Source organism: Carassius gibelio, chromosome B9 (assembly GCF_023724105.1).
Source record: "Carassius gibelio isolate Cgi1373 ecotype wild population from Czech Republic chromosome B9, carGib1.2-hapl.c, whole genome shotgun sequence".
In the NCBI taxonomy this organism is placed as follows: domain Eukaryota; kingdom Metazoa; phylum Chordata; class Actinopteri; order Cypriniformes; family Cyprinidae; genus Carassius; species Carassius gibelio.
Genome location: NC_068404.1, coordinates 28,215,015 through 28,228,084, shown reverse-complemented (window position 1 = coordinate 28,228,084; position 13,070 = coordinate 28,215,015). Strand labels below are relative to the sequence as shown.

Sequence of the window (13,070 nt, the reverse complement as noted above, 5' to 3'; positions counted from 1 at the left end):
GATCATGTGACACTGAAGACTGGAGTAATTATGTTATAAAATACAGATCTGATCACTGTAATAAATTACATTTTAAAGTATATTGTAACAGAAAACAGTTATTTTAAATTGTAATAATATTACACAACATCCATGTTTTTCCTATGCATTTGGTCAAATAAATGCAGCCTTGGTGAGCAGAAGACAGATATAATAGAGTTACATTTATAATATTCACCTGCATATATTTTTCCTAAAATTGAAAATGGATCTTTAATCATCTCATGACGAGATGAGGAATCAGACGGCTGTGCAAAAAAAAATAAGAATAATACTAAACAAACTCTTTGCTCTCTCATGATGTTGTCTCAGCCTTACCTTCAGGAATAGGTTGAGGTGAAGGGTAATCCTGGTTCCTGGGCACCTCGATGAGCGGTGAGGGTGTGGAGATGTGTTTCTCTGCTGGAGACTCTGGAGAATCACTCGTATAGACGTTCAGGTTTGAGGATTGGGGAATGCCTCGGATCATCTGAGCCATGGAAACACCAGAGAACGGCACGTTTGGACTCAAATTTCCACTGGACCAAGCACAGAAGGGCAAATCTATAATGGGCAACTGCACAGAATGAGAAAAATACATTAGGTTCCCAAACGAGGTGCATGAGTTGGTGCTTATAATTAAACCAAATGTCAAACTAAAATAAAATAATTGTGGGTGCACGATTAATCTAAATAAAACTAAAATGGCAAAACAGCCAAGTGCGATTATCAAATCAAAGGCTGCAATTTAATTATGTACACGGATTTTGGCAATGCAATGTGTGCTAGGTTTACTTTATTTACATGTTTGCATAATTCCCAACATTTTTGAGAAATTAGATTTCATTTTATATGAAATTATAATATACATATTATATAGTATTATATATTATTTATATAACATTTTACAGAACAAGAGTAGTTTACAAAAGTAATATATTTATATAATTCATTACACAATATACATTTTCATAATCAAGAGCTAAAACAACAACAATAATTATAAGTGTATTATAATTCATGTACTTTGTAGTGCAGCCCTATATATTTTTTCTTTTATTAAAAATAATAATATTTGAAATAAAATATAGAACAAATTGCAATTTACAATAAATGTATAAATTGTTACAAAACATATATATTAGTGCTGGTCAATGATTATTATTATTTTTTAAATCATGATTAATCACATGGTTGTCTGCGATTAATTGCATTGTTCTGCACAAAACTAAAACACTTAACAAATAAGGTGCTTTTTAATGCAGTATTGCTTTTACATAGTAGCAGTTAAAATATTTATTGTAAATCTTAACTTATACCATTAATGTAATTAAATGAAAAACAAGCTATTTGTCTTAAATTGTCAATTGTCTTATTGTCGTATAAGTTTTTTATATAAAATATTTTATAGTTTGTTAAAAAAAACAGTTATGCTGAGAGTCCAGAGCCTTGATCATGACATTATAACAGGCATCTTCCGACTAGACACCTGCACAATTATAAGTGACTTCATTAAGTATTATAGTCTTACTCATACACCTGCCTGCTGTTGCTTCTGCTTGCTTTTAGATGGAAAAGCTGCCCATAACCTGTTTTCTTAGTAATAATAGCATGGCAAAACAGACTTGACAAACAATCCAGTGCATCTTCTTCTTTTGGACACGTTTGTTGATTTCTGGCCAATGACCAATCAGAGGTGTTTACGTTTCATCGCGTAGTTACAGTCAAATAATTTTTGTAAATTTGTTAGATCGTGACGAATGAGTGAGAGTTTTTAATTGATTTAAAAGGAGCACTCTTTGCATGCTGTATACGATGATGTATAAACATAGGATCATACCTGCAGTGCTGCTAATGGAAAGTTATTGGCAGTGCTGTAGCAGCCAGCAGAGGCCGCTGTGGTCTGAGCTGAGGAAGATGATGCTGAAGGTGGACCTTCAGTCAGAGACGAGACGTCACATGGAGAGCGAGGCAGCAGACTGAACCAGTGAGCGTTTCTCTCGGTCAGAACCTTATACAGCTGCTCGTTACGGATCTGCTGTTGGGCATTAGTGAGGTAGGTGTTGTTGAGGAGACACGAATCACTGAGATCAGGTTTAACGTCACGGTTAGGGGTTCTGGGTAATGTAGTCTGCGGTCTTGGGCTGCTGTATTGTTGACAAGAGACCTCAGAAGACATCTTAGCTACTTCCAGCAGCTTGCTGAGCTTGGAGAACGAATCCGGTTTCTGCAGGAAGAGGTTGAGAGAATCTACATCCTGCGGAGGTTCGGGTTTCATCTCAGCGGTGCCGTGTTTTTCTTCTGGTTCCTCTGCCGGCTCCTCTTTGACCTGGACGAGGTGAGCTTTCTTCATCCTCTCACGCTCTCGCTGCAATTCCTCAGGACCTGAAGGAGCACAAGTTATCATCATCAGCAGCACATTTATACAATGCTTTGTTTCAATAGAATAACAGGCCATGTTTATAAAAAAATAAAAAAAAGTTGTCATGGTCATATTCCCTCATAAAAGGAGGATATAATTAAAAATATTTTATATATATTCCTTAAATATTGCTTATATGTGGCCCTTATATGTGAACAAAATTAAGATTTATACATTACCTGAAAGCTGAATAAATAGGCTTTACATTGATGTATGGTTATTTTATGATAGGACAATATTTATTCGAGATACAACTATTTGAAAATCTGGAATCTGAGAGTGCAAAAAAAAATCAAAAAATTAAGAAAATCCCCTTTAAAGTTGTCCAAATGAATTCTTAGCAATGAATATTATTAACCAAAAATTAAGTTTTGATATATTTATAGTAGGAAATTTACTTAATATCTTCATGGAAAATGATCTTTACTTAATATCCTAATGATTTTGACATTAAATAAATATTGATCATTTTGACCCGAACAATGTTTTTTTGGCTATTGTTACAAATATACCCCAGAGACTTAAGACTGCTTTTGTGCTCCAGGGTCACATACCTTTCTTATACACCATAATATTTACTGTATATTATTTATATATTATATATGTGTATATATTAACTACAAGTCAAAAGTTAGCAATAATAATTATTATTACTTTTTAAGAAGTCTCTTCTGCACACCAAGGCTGCCTTTATTTGATCGAAAATACAGTAAAAAAACTGTAATATTGTGTAATAATATTGCAATTTAAAAGAAAGTTTTCTTATTTGAATATACTTTAAAATGTAATTCATTTCTGTGATGCACAGCTGAATTTTCAGCAACTTTTTTACCATTTCGAATTAATTTTTGTATTTAATATTTCCCTTTGCTAATGAAAGTTGGTCTCAAACTCGCAGTTGTGAGTTCTAAAGTCAAAATTGAAATAAGATATAAACTCTTAATTCTTAGAAATATAAGTCAAAGACAAAAAAAAGTAGAAGAGATGCAAATTTGCAATTGTGAGAAAAATTCAAAATTGTTAAAGTTACAGTAACCTTATTTTTTTATACAGTAGAGGATACAGGCTTCCATGCAAGGCACAGTCTAAATGATGGCTTGACAGTCTTAATGTTAAAAAGAAGTCTTATATAATTTTACAGGCAAATTAAACTAGATTTGAAGTGAGTAAATCAAATGAATTCAATTTTTCTCAACTATTGCTTTAATATCTTTTTGGGTTTTAAACATTGGACCCGGTTTCTGTCATGTCCTGTAATCTTGACTGATGCCCTTGTCTTCACATAATGATCTTATTCAGGCTCATTCTCTCACCCTCTCCACTCTCCAGTCCCTCCACAAAGATCCCGCCACACTGCGGCAGAACCCAGTAGCGTCGTTTATAACGGTCCTGACCGAACATCACGGAGCGCAGGGAATGAGAGGCTTCGAACAGCTTCCGACGGATCTGAGTCTGTTGCTGAAACACAATCAATACGACAGATGCATTCGACTTCATCTTGCTTTATTAAAACTATTTGGAAATATGCATGTGGACAAGTAATGAATCTGTCATATCTCCACACATTCAGCAGAACACATTTAGTTAAAGCAAGTATAGGCCTGTTATCCTCCTGAGAGCCAGCTCTTCATTTCTGTCCTCTATGGAGGACGTTTGTTTTTAATGAATTGAATGAGATTTTGCCTGTGGTGTCTTGCCTTCATTTTCTTAATAACTGATTCCTGATGTCCTCTACAGGCGACATACAAGACGTTTTTTGTTCTGTCTCTCTTTATTTGGTTGGTTATGCATTTTCGGCTGATGTAATAACATTCAGTCCCTAGGATTTATTCATACACAGACCTTTTAACTCTATAAAGCAAATTTCTAAGGCATCTAAATGATATTGATATCATTTTATGTAAGCATTATGCTATACTGTTAGAGAGATCTCATCGATTTACGTTACAAGCATCAGAATTTAATCTTGCTTTTTGGCCATATAAATATCAGGATCTGCACCGAATTGCTATTTTTGCTCAGTTTGGGCCTCAGTAAAACTGAGATGTTTAATTTTTCACATATTCTCAGTATTTCATTCTATATGAGCCACAAAAGCCTGATGTACTAAATATGATATTTAACAAAAACCTCCCAAATCTGATGTTCATTTACCTTGCTGAGCTTCTCGATCTGTCTCTCCAGCTCCTCAATGCTTGTGATTTGATCACCTTCATCCTGCAAAACAAGACCAAGAACAGCTGACATGCTGCTAAAACATCACCATGAGTTCAATCTTCTTTCCAGAAATTAGTTTTGGTTCCGTAAAAACAAATTCAACAAATTTAAGAGCTAAGTGCAAAAAAAAAAAAAAAAAAAAAAAAAAAAAAAAACACTGAAAATCCAATGTCGGATGAATACATTTTGAACACATACTGTACATTAGGGTCATTCCATGTCAAATCAAATCAAATTTCAGATACTTCGCCCGCTTTTAATTTTGAATATTAAGAAGGAAAATAATAGATCATAACCCTACATGGAAAGTGACCAAATTTGGTTTTTCAGCCATTGAAAACTGGATAAAATTCAACAATCTGTACACAAAGCCACATCAAAATCTCCATCTCTCGGGGAATTAACCATGTACAGCCATAAATATTAGGATATTGAAAAAAAAAGGTAGTCAAGAATTAAAATCTACAAGGATATTATGATATCTTTAATACTTTTTGAGTTAAAGGCATGCTAATGTTGGGGGGAAAAGTGCTTTTTCCAATTTTTGGACTTTCACCATTAGTATTTATTGCAATGAGTATCGCCAATCTCGGTGTAAAAATAACATGTATAATATAAATAACAATACTGCGGAGTGCCATGTTTATAAAGTACATTATCCCACCCTGAAATCTGGGTCCAAATCTCAGGTGCCAATTGTAATTTTGGTCCCCTTTACAAAACAGTGGATTACTCCGTAAACAATCATCCATGGCATTTCATATTTTGGCTTTCCTCTTCATTTCTATATATTTTTCACAAAGAAAAAAAAAAGCTCTCTACCTCATCTTCACATGCTTCTGCTTTTTTCCCTTTCTTCCCACCAAAATCATCTTCATCCTCATCCTCCTCTCCCTGTTCATCGCTGTCATCATCTTCCTCATCGTCTTCATCACTCTCTCCTCCTTTGCGCTTGCGTTTACGGCTGTTCGCAGGCGTACTGATGGACTGACCCTCCTCTCCTCCAACGCTGCTCTCTCGCTTTCCCGTCCTCTTAGCATAGATGCTTCTCAGTCTGAAAAACAACAACAGCCCAAAAAAAGATGCATGACAATCTAACTGAACAGAGCATCATAATTCAATTATAACTAGATCTATAGATCAGAACTAGATCAAAATATTGTTGAGTACTGAAATGCAAGGTGAATGGAATTGCAATAGTGTCTCTTTATATTTGTCATATTCAAAAAAGTAAACTGTGTATCAAGGACCACGGGAAGACTAGCGTCTGCTATGAGAAATGTGATTAGAGTTTTGCATTATACGTTTAAGATCAGTAAGTGAATACTGCATGTGTGTAACTGATGAGTGTAATCAAGTGTCTTACTTCCGTAGGTTCCCCTCGACCACCCATTTGTCTCGTCGCAGGTTAGTCATATTCTCAATGTTTTTGTCCATCTCACTGTGCAAAGACGACAAAGAAAATGTAAATCTTGTGCATGAAACACTCAAATTTCTAAGCAGCTTGGTTGGCTAGCTAAAATCTTCCATTAATTGTAAAATGTTTTATATATTTTTCTATAAATCATCTCATGCTATATTTTATTTTACTGGAAAAATACTAAGCAAACAGTGGTCATTACAATATAATAACCACTTTTTCCCTTAGCATTATTTAGTTAAACAATCTATGTATGCATATATATATATATATATATATATATATATATATATATATATGTGTGTGTGTGTGTGTGTGTGTGTGTGTGTTTTACTGGAAAATACTAAGGAACAAAATGCTTATTATATTGTAACCACCACTGTTTGCTTCGTGAAAAATCCTATTTAAAAAAAAACATTTACCTGCAAATTTATATAAAATAAACAAATGGTTAAATTTGTGGCTAAAACAAGATATTACAACGCCCTTATTAAGCTAATTTACACTTGCAAATGAGCATAACATATGTATTTTAATATGTATAATTTAGAAAACATTTTTTCTTCTTAAAAAAATGTAAACAATGCATGCAAAGTGCCCTTAAAGTATATATATATTTCTGCCATTGCACAATGTATATGGGCATTTTTCCTGCTCCATTCATTCTTTAGTGCAGCATCAGTTTTCCACTTCCACCATACACATGCAGAGCTACTGAAGTGAGATGAGCGCACCTGACCACACTCTTGCTGCAGGACAGCTCATTGACCAGGAAGGCCAGTACGGAGGCTTTCTGAGACGGCGTGTGGGCCTGGAAAGCTTTGGTCTTCAAACTCTCGGCCAGCGGTGCCAGTTCAGTCTGTCCACAGTGAGCTTCCATATAGATCTGCAGCACCTCGGACACATTGTCCCGGTTCAGACCCACGTTAGTCACATGGTCTCCCAGAGCCGTCTTTGCCTGTAGTGATCAAAACATCCAAACAAAAGGACAGAGCGATGCAATGAGGAATTCAGTGTGACAAAGGCAGCCAGTTACGCTCGAAGGGAACTGAATATTCATGATAATCTGAAGGCACGGTTAAATCGTTTCATTTAGGAGTTTAAGGCGGGGAAGAGGCTTTTTATTAAGACTGTGAATGCATGTAAGATTAGTGCAGAGAATCTGCTGAGGGGCTGAACTGAACCCCTTTCTCTTTATTAGAGATATTCAGCTTGAAGAAGAGCAGCAGAAACCGTGCACGAATAAGGATCAGACAGATTTTTACCCACATCTGTGATGATTATAAGACATTCAAATGAGAAAAATAAATCAAATTTAAAAATATGAGATCAAATCATGTTGATTGACAATCAATTACTGTTTTGCTTTTCAGATAATTTCCTTTTTGCAAAAACTGAATACAAGTGAATATAAAAATAACCACTGATAACCACTGTTTTGTACTGTTTAAAAAAAATCCATGTTCCAAAGTCCCAACCTGAATAATGATTCGCAAACCAACATTTCAGTTCGGGACTTCAGATCTAAATCAAAACAGTTCGTTATGATCTGAATAAAGAATAAATAAATAAGCACTCTGAAGTCTTGTCCTGAATCAAAATGATGAGAATGAAATGATTCACGATCCGATCGGAGCGCTTCTAAACAGTGAATAATTCAGTGACACGAACTGATTCAGTTTCCAAAAGCTCGGTTTCACCCATCACTAAACTTACAGATGATGTTGGAATTTTTAAATGAATGGCTCTTTTTGAATAGCTTGAAATAAATGATTGGAGTCACGAGTTTGGTTCGCTCGTGTTTATTAAACCTTTAAAAACTGGAACATTTAAATCTGTGTTTGCGCTGTCGCTGACACAGAGAGAACAGTTACCATGTTTGGGTTAAAGTTTGGGGTATATTTGTACCAAAAGCCAAAAATACATTTTATGGGTCAAAATTATAGATTGTCTTTTATGCCAAAAATCATTAGGATATTAAGTAAAGATCATGTTCCATGAAGATATTTTGTATATTTCCTACAGCAAATATATCAAAACTTAATTTTTGATTTGTAATATGCATTGTTAAGAAATTCATTTGAACCACTTTAAAGATAATTTTCTCAATTTTACTTTTTTTCGCTCCCTCAGATTCCAGATATTAAAATAGATGTATCTCAGCCAAATATTGTCATATCTTAATAAACCATACATCAATGGAAATATTATTTATTCAGCTTTTAGATTATGTATAAATCTCAATTTTGAAAAAATTGACTCTTATGACTGGTTTTGTGGTCCAGGGTCACATATATTAAAATGTTTAATAACTCGTTCAAATTAATTAAACACTTTTAAATAGACTGCAGCACTTCATATTTACCACACATTATTTTTATTTTTTTTTAAGTCGTGGGAGAATTGTGTTATCTAGAGACAAAAAAAAATAAAAAAAATAATAATAATTGTGTTTCTCAGTTGAGAATCTAGAACCGTGCAGCTCTCTAAGTTTGCTCACTGCAGTTGAGTTGGTGAGAGTTCAGCAGGAAATCAGTTGAAAGCAACCAGTCATCACACACCACTGAAGTGAATGATCAATAGATCAGGGTCTCACCCTGTGTCCTGCAGGGAGTCCTGGGTCACAGACAGCAGCAGACAGCATGTGCACCAGCAGGTCCTGGACGGAGCCCATGCTGTCGCCCACGTTCAGAAGCCCTGCCTGCAGCACGCCGAGCGACGGCACGTCAGCGCTGAGATCAAACCCCAGGACCTTTCCATAGCAGCGCAGGAACTGCATGACCATAAGACAGTCTGAGAAACATCCTCCCGGCAGCAGCAGACCTGCTATCCGTGACAGCGCTGGCAGAGACTGCACGTGGAGAGAGAAACACACTTACACACTCAATTCATTCAAGATCAGCACATTACTAGTGAAGGATTTTATTTTAATCAATAGTTCAACTATTGTGTCTGTGCTTGCTTTGGTGTTCTGGATGGTGTCCACCAAGTCTGTGAGTACCAAGTAGTGATTTATGTGATATTTGATTGTCATAAACACTGTAATAATTTCTAAATATTATTAAAATTGTAAATGTTTTAAAGAAGTCTCTTCTGCTCACCAAGGCAGCATTTACTGTATTTGATTTAATTGCAGTAAAAATTGTTAATATTATTACAATTTAATGTTTTTAAAAGCCTTCTCTACTGCTCTCCGAGGCAGCATTTATTTAATTAAAACTGCAGTAAAAATTGTAAATATTATTACAATTTAAAATAATAATGTTTTATATGAATATGTTAAACTGTATTTTATTTCTGTGATGCAAAGCTGAATTTTCAGCATCATTACTTCAGCCTTCAGTGTCACATGATCTTCAGAAAGATGATTTAATTTAATCCGATTAGAATTGATTATTATAGGTGCTAAAATTACTGATAATGGTGCTTATTATTATCAATGTCGAAAACTTTTTTTTTGCTGCTCAAAACAGAAATCTTTTGTAACATTATAACGGTCACTTTTGATTAATTTAATGCATCCTTGATGAACAAAAGTACTAATTTCTGTTGAAATAATAAAGTTTCCACAAAAATATGAAGCAACACAACTGTTTTCAACATTGATAACAATCAGAAATTGTTTCTGGAGCAGTAAATCAGTATATTAGAATGATTTCTGAAGGATTATGTGACGATAAATTTGATTTTAACCTATATTCAAATACAAAGCAGTTATTTTAAAATCAAATAATTCACAATTTTACAGTTTTTTGAACAGCAAATAAAAATAATAATAATAAGACATGGAATTATAAATTTTTTTTAGCAGGTAGTATACAGGAAAAGTCAAAATGTAGCAATTTAGTTTGATGCCACTAATTGTGCAGAAATGATGCACGTAATGATTTTATTTAGTATTGTGTAAGAAGGATTCAGTGGCTGCTGTGATTCACCTTGTGGTCAGACAGACACATGTCTTCATTGGGTTTGTTCAGCTCTTTGGCCATCTCCAGCTCCAGCCGTCTCAGCTCCAGTCTGCGCTCCTTGTTCAGTCTTTTCTCATCTCGTTTCTCCCGTTTCAGTCGCTCTTTCTCCTGCAGAAACATTTAAGAAGATTTGACAAGCCTTGTGAGCCAAAAGACTGATCTACTCATTCATAGTCTCTATGACTGAATGGATGAAGGATCTGAAGAGAACAGAGACATTAAAGGAGACCGAGAATAAGAGGACATGAAATGATGAAAAGGAGCTGTATAACACACCTCCGCTTTCTTCCTGGCTTCTATCGCCTTCATCAACATCCCATACTGTCGACGTCTCTCCCGCTCCTACAACAAACATCAGACATCAGAGAAAGAACCGAGAGCATGAAAGAAACAAACCTACACACGAAAGAATGAAAGACACAAAAGAGAGCAAATGAACAAACAATGAATTACTAAACAAAACATTAAAATAAAACCATATGAAAGCAAGAATAAAATGATGAAAGTGAACGAAAACAAAAACAAAAACAAAATAATTAAAATTTAACAATTTCAAGAGAACACAAAGATAAAACAGAAAAGAGAAATCAAATGCAAAAAAGTAAATAAAATGTATGAAAGAAAAATGAAAACACAGAAAAGAGAACAAATAGGAAAAAAAAACAAGCATGAAAAAATATAAAACAAACAGAAAAATTGAAAGACAGAATGAACACAAAAAAGAAAAAACAATGAACGAATAAACCAAATTTATAAATTTGTAAAACGTCAAAAAAAGAAGAGAAACAAAATGATGAAACAGAACAAAGAATGAAATAAAGCAAATAAGAAACATGTTTGACATAATAAGAGAACAAAAACAAAACCACAACACATGCACTGTACGCTGAATTGCAGAAGCATGAAGATTTAGTGAAGCTTCAGCAGGTTAAGAGCTGAGAGTCTGCAGAACTACAACAGATCTGTTAACAGTCCTCCACTTCCTGAATGTCTTTATGAAGCACGAGTCATATTAACCATCAGGTCTCTACAGGTCTTTAGTGCAGGACAGACAGGAGGAGACATGAAGGAGTCCACAGAAATCTCTGAACGTCTTCAGTATAACCATCTTTAAACACGATGCAAGAAACTACAGACTTAAACATAACGATCCAACTGGGAAACGGTTTCAGCTGCTTAGAGAAATTATTGTATGGCCCGTTTTAAATCAAAAACAACGTGCACTTCAGGGGCTGGATGTTCTCAAAGATCACAAACACTAGACGCCGCGCAGATGAAAAACAAGCAAGAATCAGGATGAATGTTTATGATATTGCATTGAAGGCTTGATGATATGAAGCTGCGTGGACCACCGACACAGATGGAAATATCGTGACGGATATCGGTTAACAGATTCCAACAGTGAGCTGCCTTTTCAGGAAGATTTAATGAAAACAGGAAATATAAAAATAAAAGCCAATTCGAAATAGCAATAAATACTAAAATAGCATATAAATAATAGTAAAACAACACTGCTGTATGAATAATTATAATTATAATTCACTTATAGTTTACTGTAATTTCTCTCATTTTGTCTGCCAGCTTTGATGGATTTTTCAATGCATTCTTCTTGCAATGCATTATGGGATTGCCCTCTCTAAAATAATGCACCGTCTCTACGATGTCTAAAAATGCTTCCAAGATAGGCAGCTCACTAGGTTTCAGAAAAGAGCCCATTTCTGTCTCAGACGAAGGCAGGGTTTCATGCAGGAGAAATGCAAGCGCAGTAAAAGCAGTCAGTTGCACATGCGACACGGAGCAAAGCACCCGAATCACAAGCGCTTCACAATGTGTTAGGTGTAGAAAAGTAAACATACCCATACCATATCTAGTCTATGTCTCTCCAACTCCTGCCAGTGAGAGTTGGCCAAGGCAAGAACAAAAATGAGAATATAAATCAATGCATTCGACCTCATTGAGCAACTCCCCAGTAGACCGATTACCCACAATACATTTAGAGCAATAGCTGAGCCAAAAAAACGATCATTCTTACAACAATAATGACAGAATTCATTCTTGGCTAAACTATTTCTTTAAAGTAATCACATAAAAGCAGCAGAGACCGGAGTTATTATTCAGTTTTGCTCATACCTGGTGCTTCAGGATGATGGCCTGCTGTCTGCGCAGCTCCTTCTCCTTCAGACGGAGATAAAAATAAATTAAAACCTGCAAATATTTCCTCCGTTGCAATACTGAGATGGGAGACAGAAAGAGATGCAGATGGAGGGATGTCATAAACAGATAGGATTTTCTCCATTTATTTCCGAGGTGTATTGGAAAGCCTGGGTTTTGATTGACAGGCGTACAGTGGAGGGGCACAGGAGTGTTAATGTGAAATGAGAAATGGAGACCCACTGCTGTCTCAGGTCTCACTCAATCTCTCACAGAAACACACTCAAATGGTTAGAAAAATTTATACTAGTCCGGTTTTTTTTATTAGTGCATATTTATTGCATCCTATGATGTTTCTAACCATATAAAACAATGACCTGAACATCATCAGATATTTTACTGAATCAGAATCAGCTCAATTGTAACAGTTCTTGATCTAATCACTCGCATGGTGTATTTCTATCCCAATGTTTGGCTTCACTCTTATCACTTTCATTGTTTTTAAGTAAACATATGTAATATATAGCAAGGAGAGACGGTGAAACCTGAATCAGAAACTGCTCATAATAAATAATTCAGTCAAATCAAACGCTACAAAAAAGACAACAAACCTTTATTCGTTTTTCAGCTTCTAGTATTTTGGCATTTGCCGCCTCTTCTTTCTTTTTTCTTTTAGCCTGTTGGCATAAACATATTTGACAGATAAATGAATACATTATTATTATAACAGCATAAAATATTTGACTAGTAAATATTTGAATGCTTAGTACAGTATGAATTAAAGATGTGATAAACTTATATCTCAATCCTTTTCAGACTATTCTAATAATATTTGATGGACGTTCCATATTTATTTTTGTATTAAAAGGGTGAT

The 13,070-nt window shown here is 34.9% G+C and overlaps 1 protein-coding gene across 8 annotated transcripts in view; it reads right to left on the bottom strand.

Annotated features, from left to right (window-relative positions):
• LOC127965113 (bromodomain adjacent to zinc finger domain protein 2B) overlaps positions 1-13,070 on the bottom strand; it is a 70,954-nt gene that overhangs the window by 7,402 nt on the left and 50,482 nt on the right. For 4 of the 8 annotated variants that reach the window (XM_052565682.1, XM_052565687.1, XM_052565684.1 and 1 more), the window contains 13 exons: positions 12,808-12,873; positions 12,176-12,220; positions 11,908-11,934; positions 10,322-10,387; positions 10,013-10,153; positions 8,674-8,928; positions 6,812-7,035; positions 6,024-6,098; positions 5,480-5,711; positions 4,595-4,657; positions 3,754-3,898; positions 1,859-2,403; positions 358-595 (listed from right to left, as the gene is read on the bottom strand). In XM_052565682.1, coding sequence (XP_052421642.1) covers positions 358-595; positions 1,859-2,403; positions 3,754-3,898; positions 4,595-4,657; positions 5,480-5,711; positions 6,024-6,098; positions 6,812-7,035; positions 8,674-8,928; positions 10,013-10,153; positions 10,322-10,387; positions 11,908-11,934; positions 12,176-12,220; positions 12,808-12,873 — 2,122 coding nt within the window. The remainder of the gene's footprint in view (positions 1-357; positions 596-1,858; positions 2,404-3,753; positions 3,899-4,594; positions 4,658-5,479; positions 5,712-6,023; positions 6,099-6,811; positions 7,036-8,673; positions 8,929-10,012; positions 10,154-10,321; positions 10,388-11,907; positions 11,935-12,175; positions 12,221-12,807; positions 12,874-13,070) is intronic. The other 4 variants (XM_052565689.1, XM_052565685.1, XM_052565688.1 and 1 more) reach the window with 1 other exon arrangement.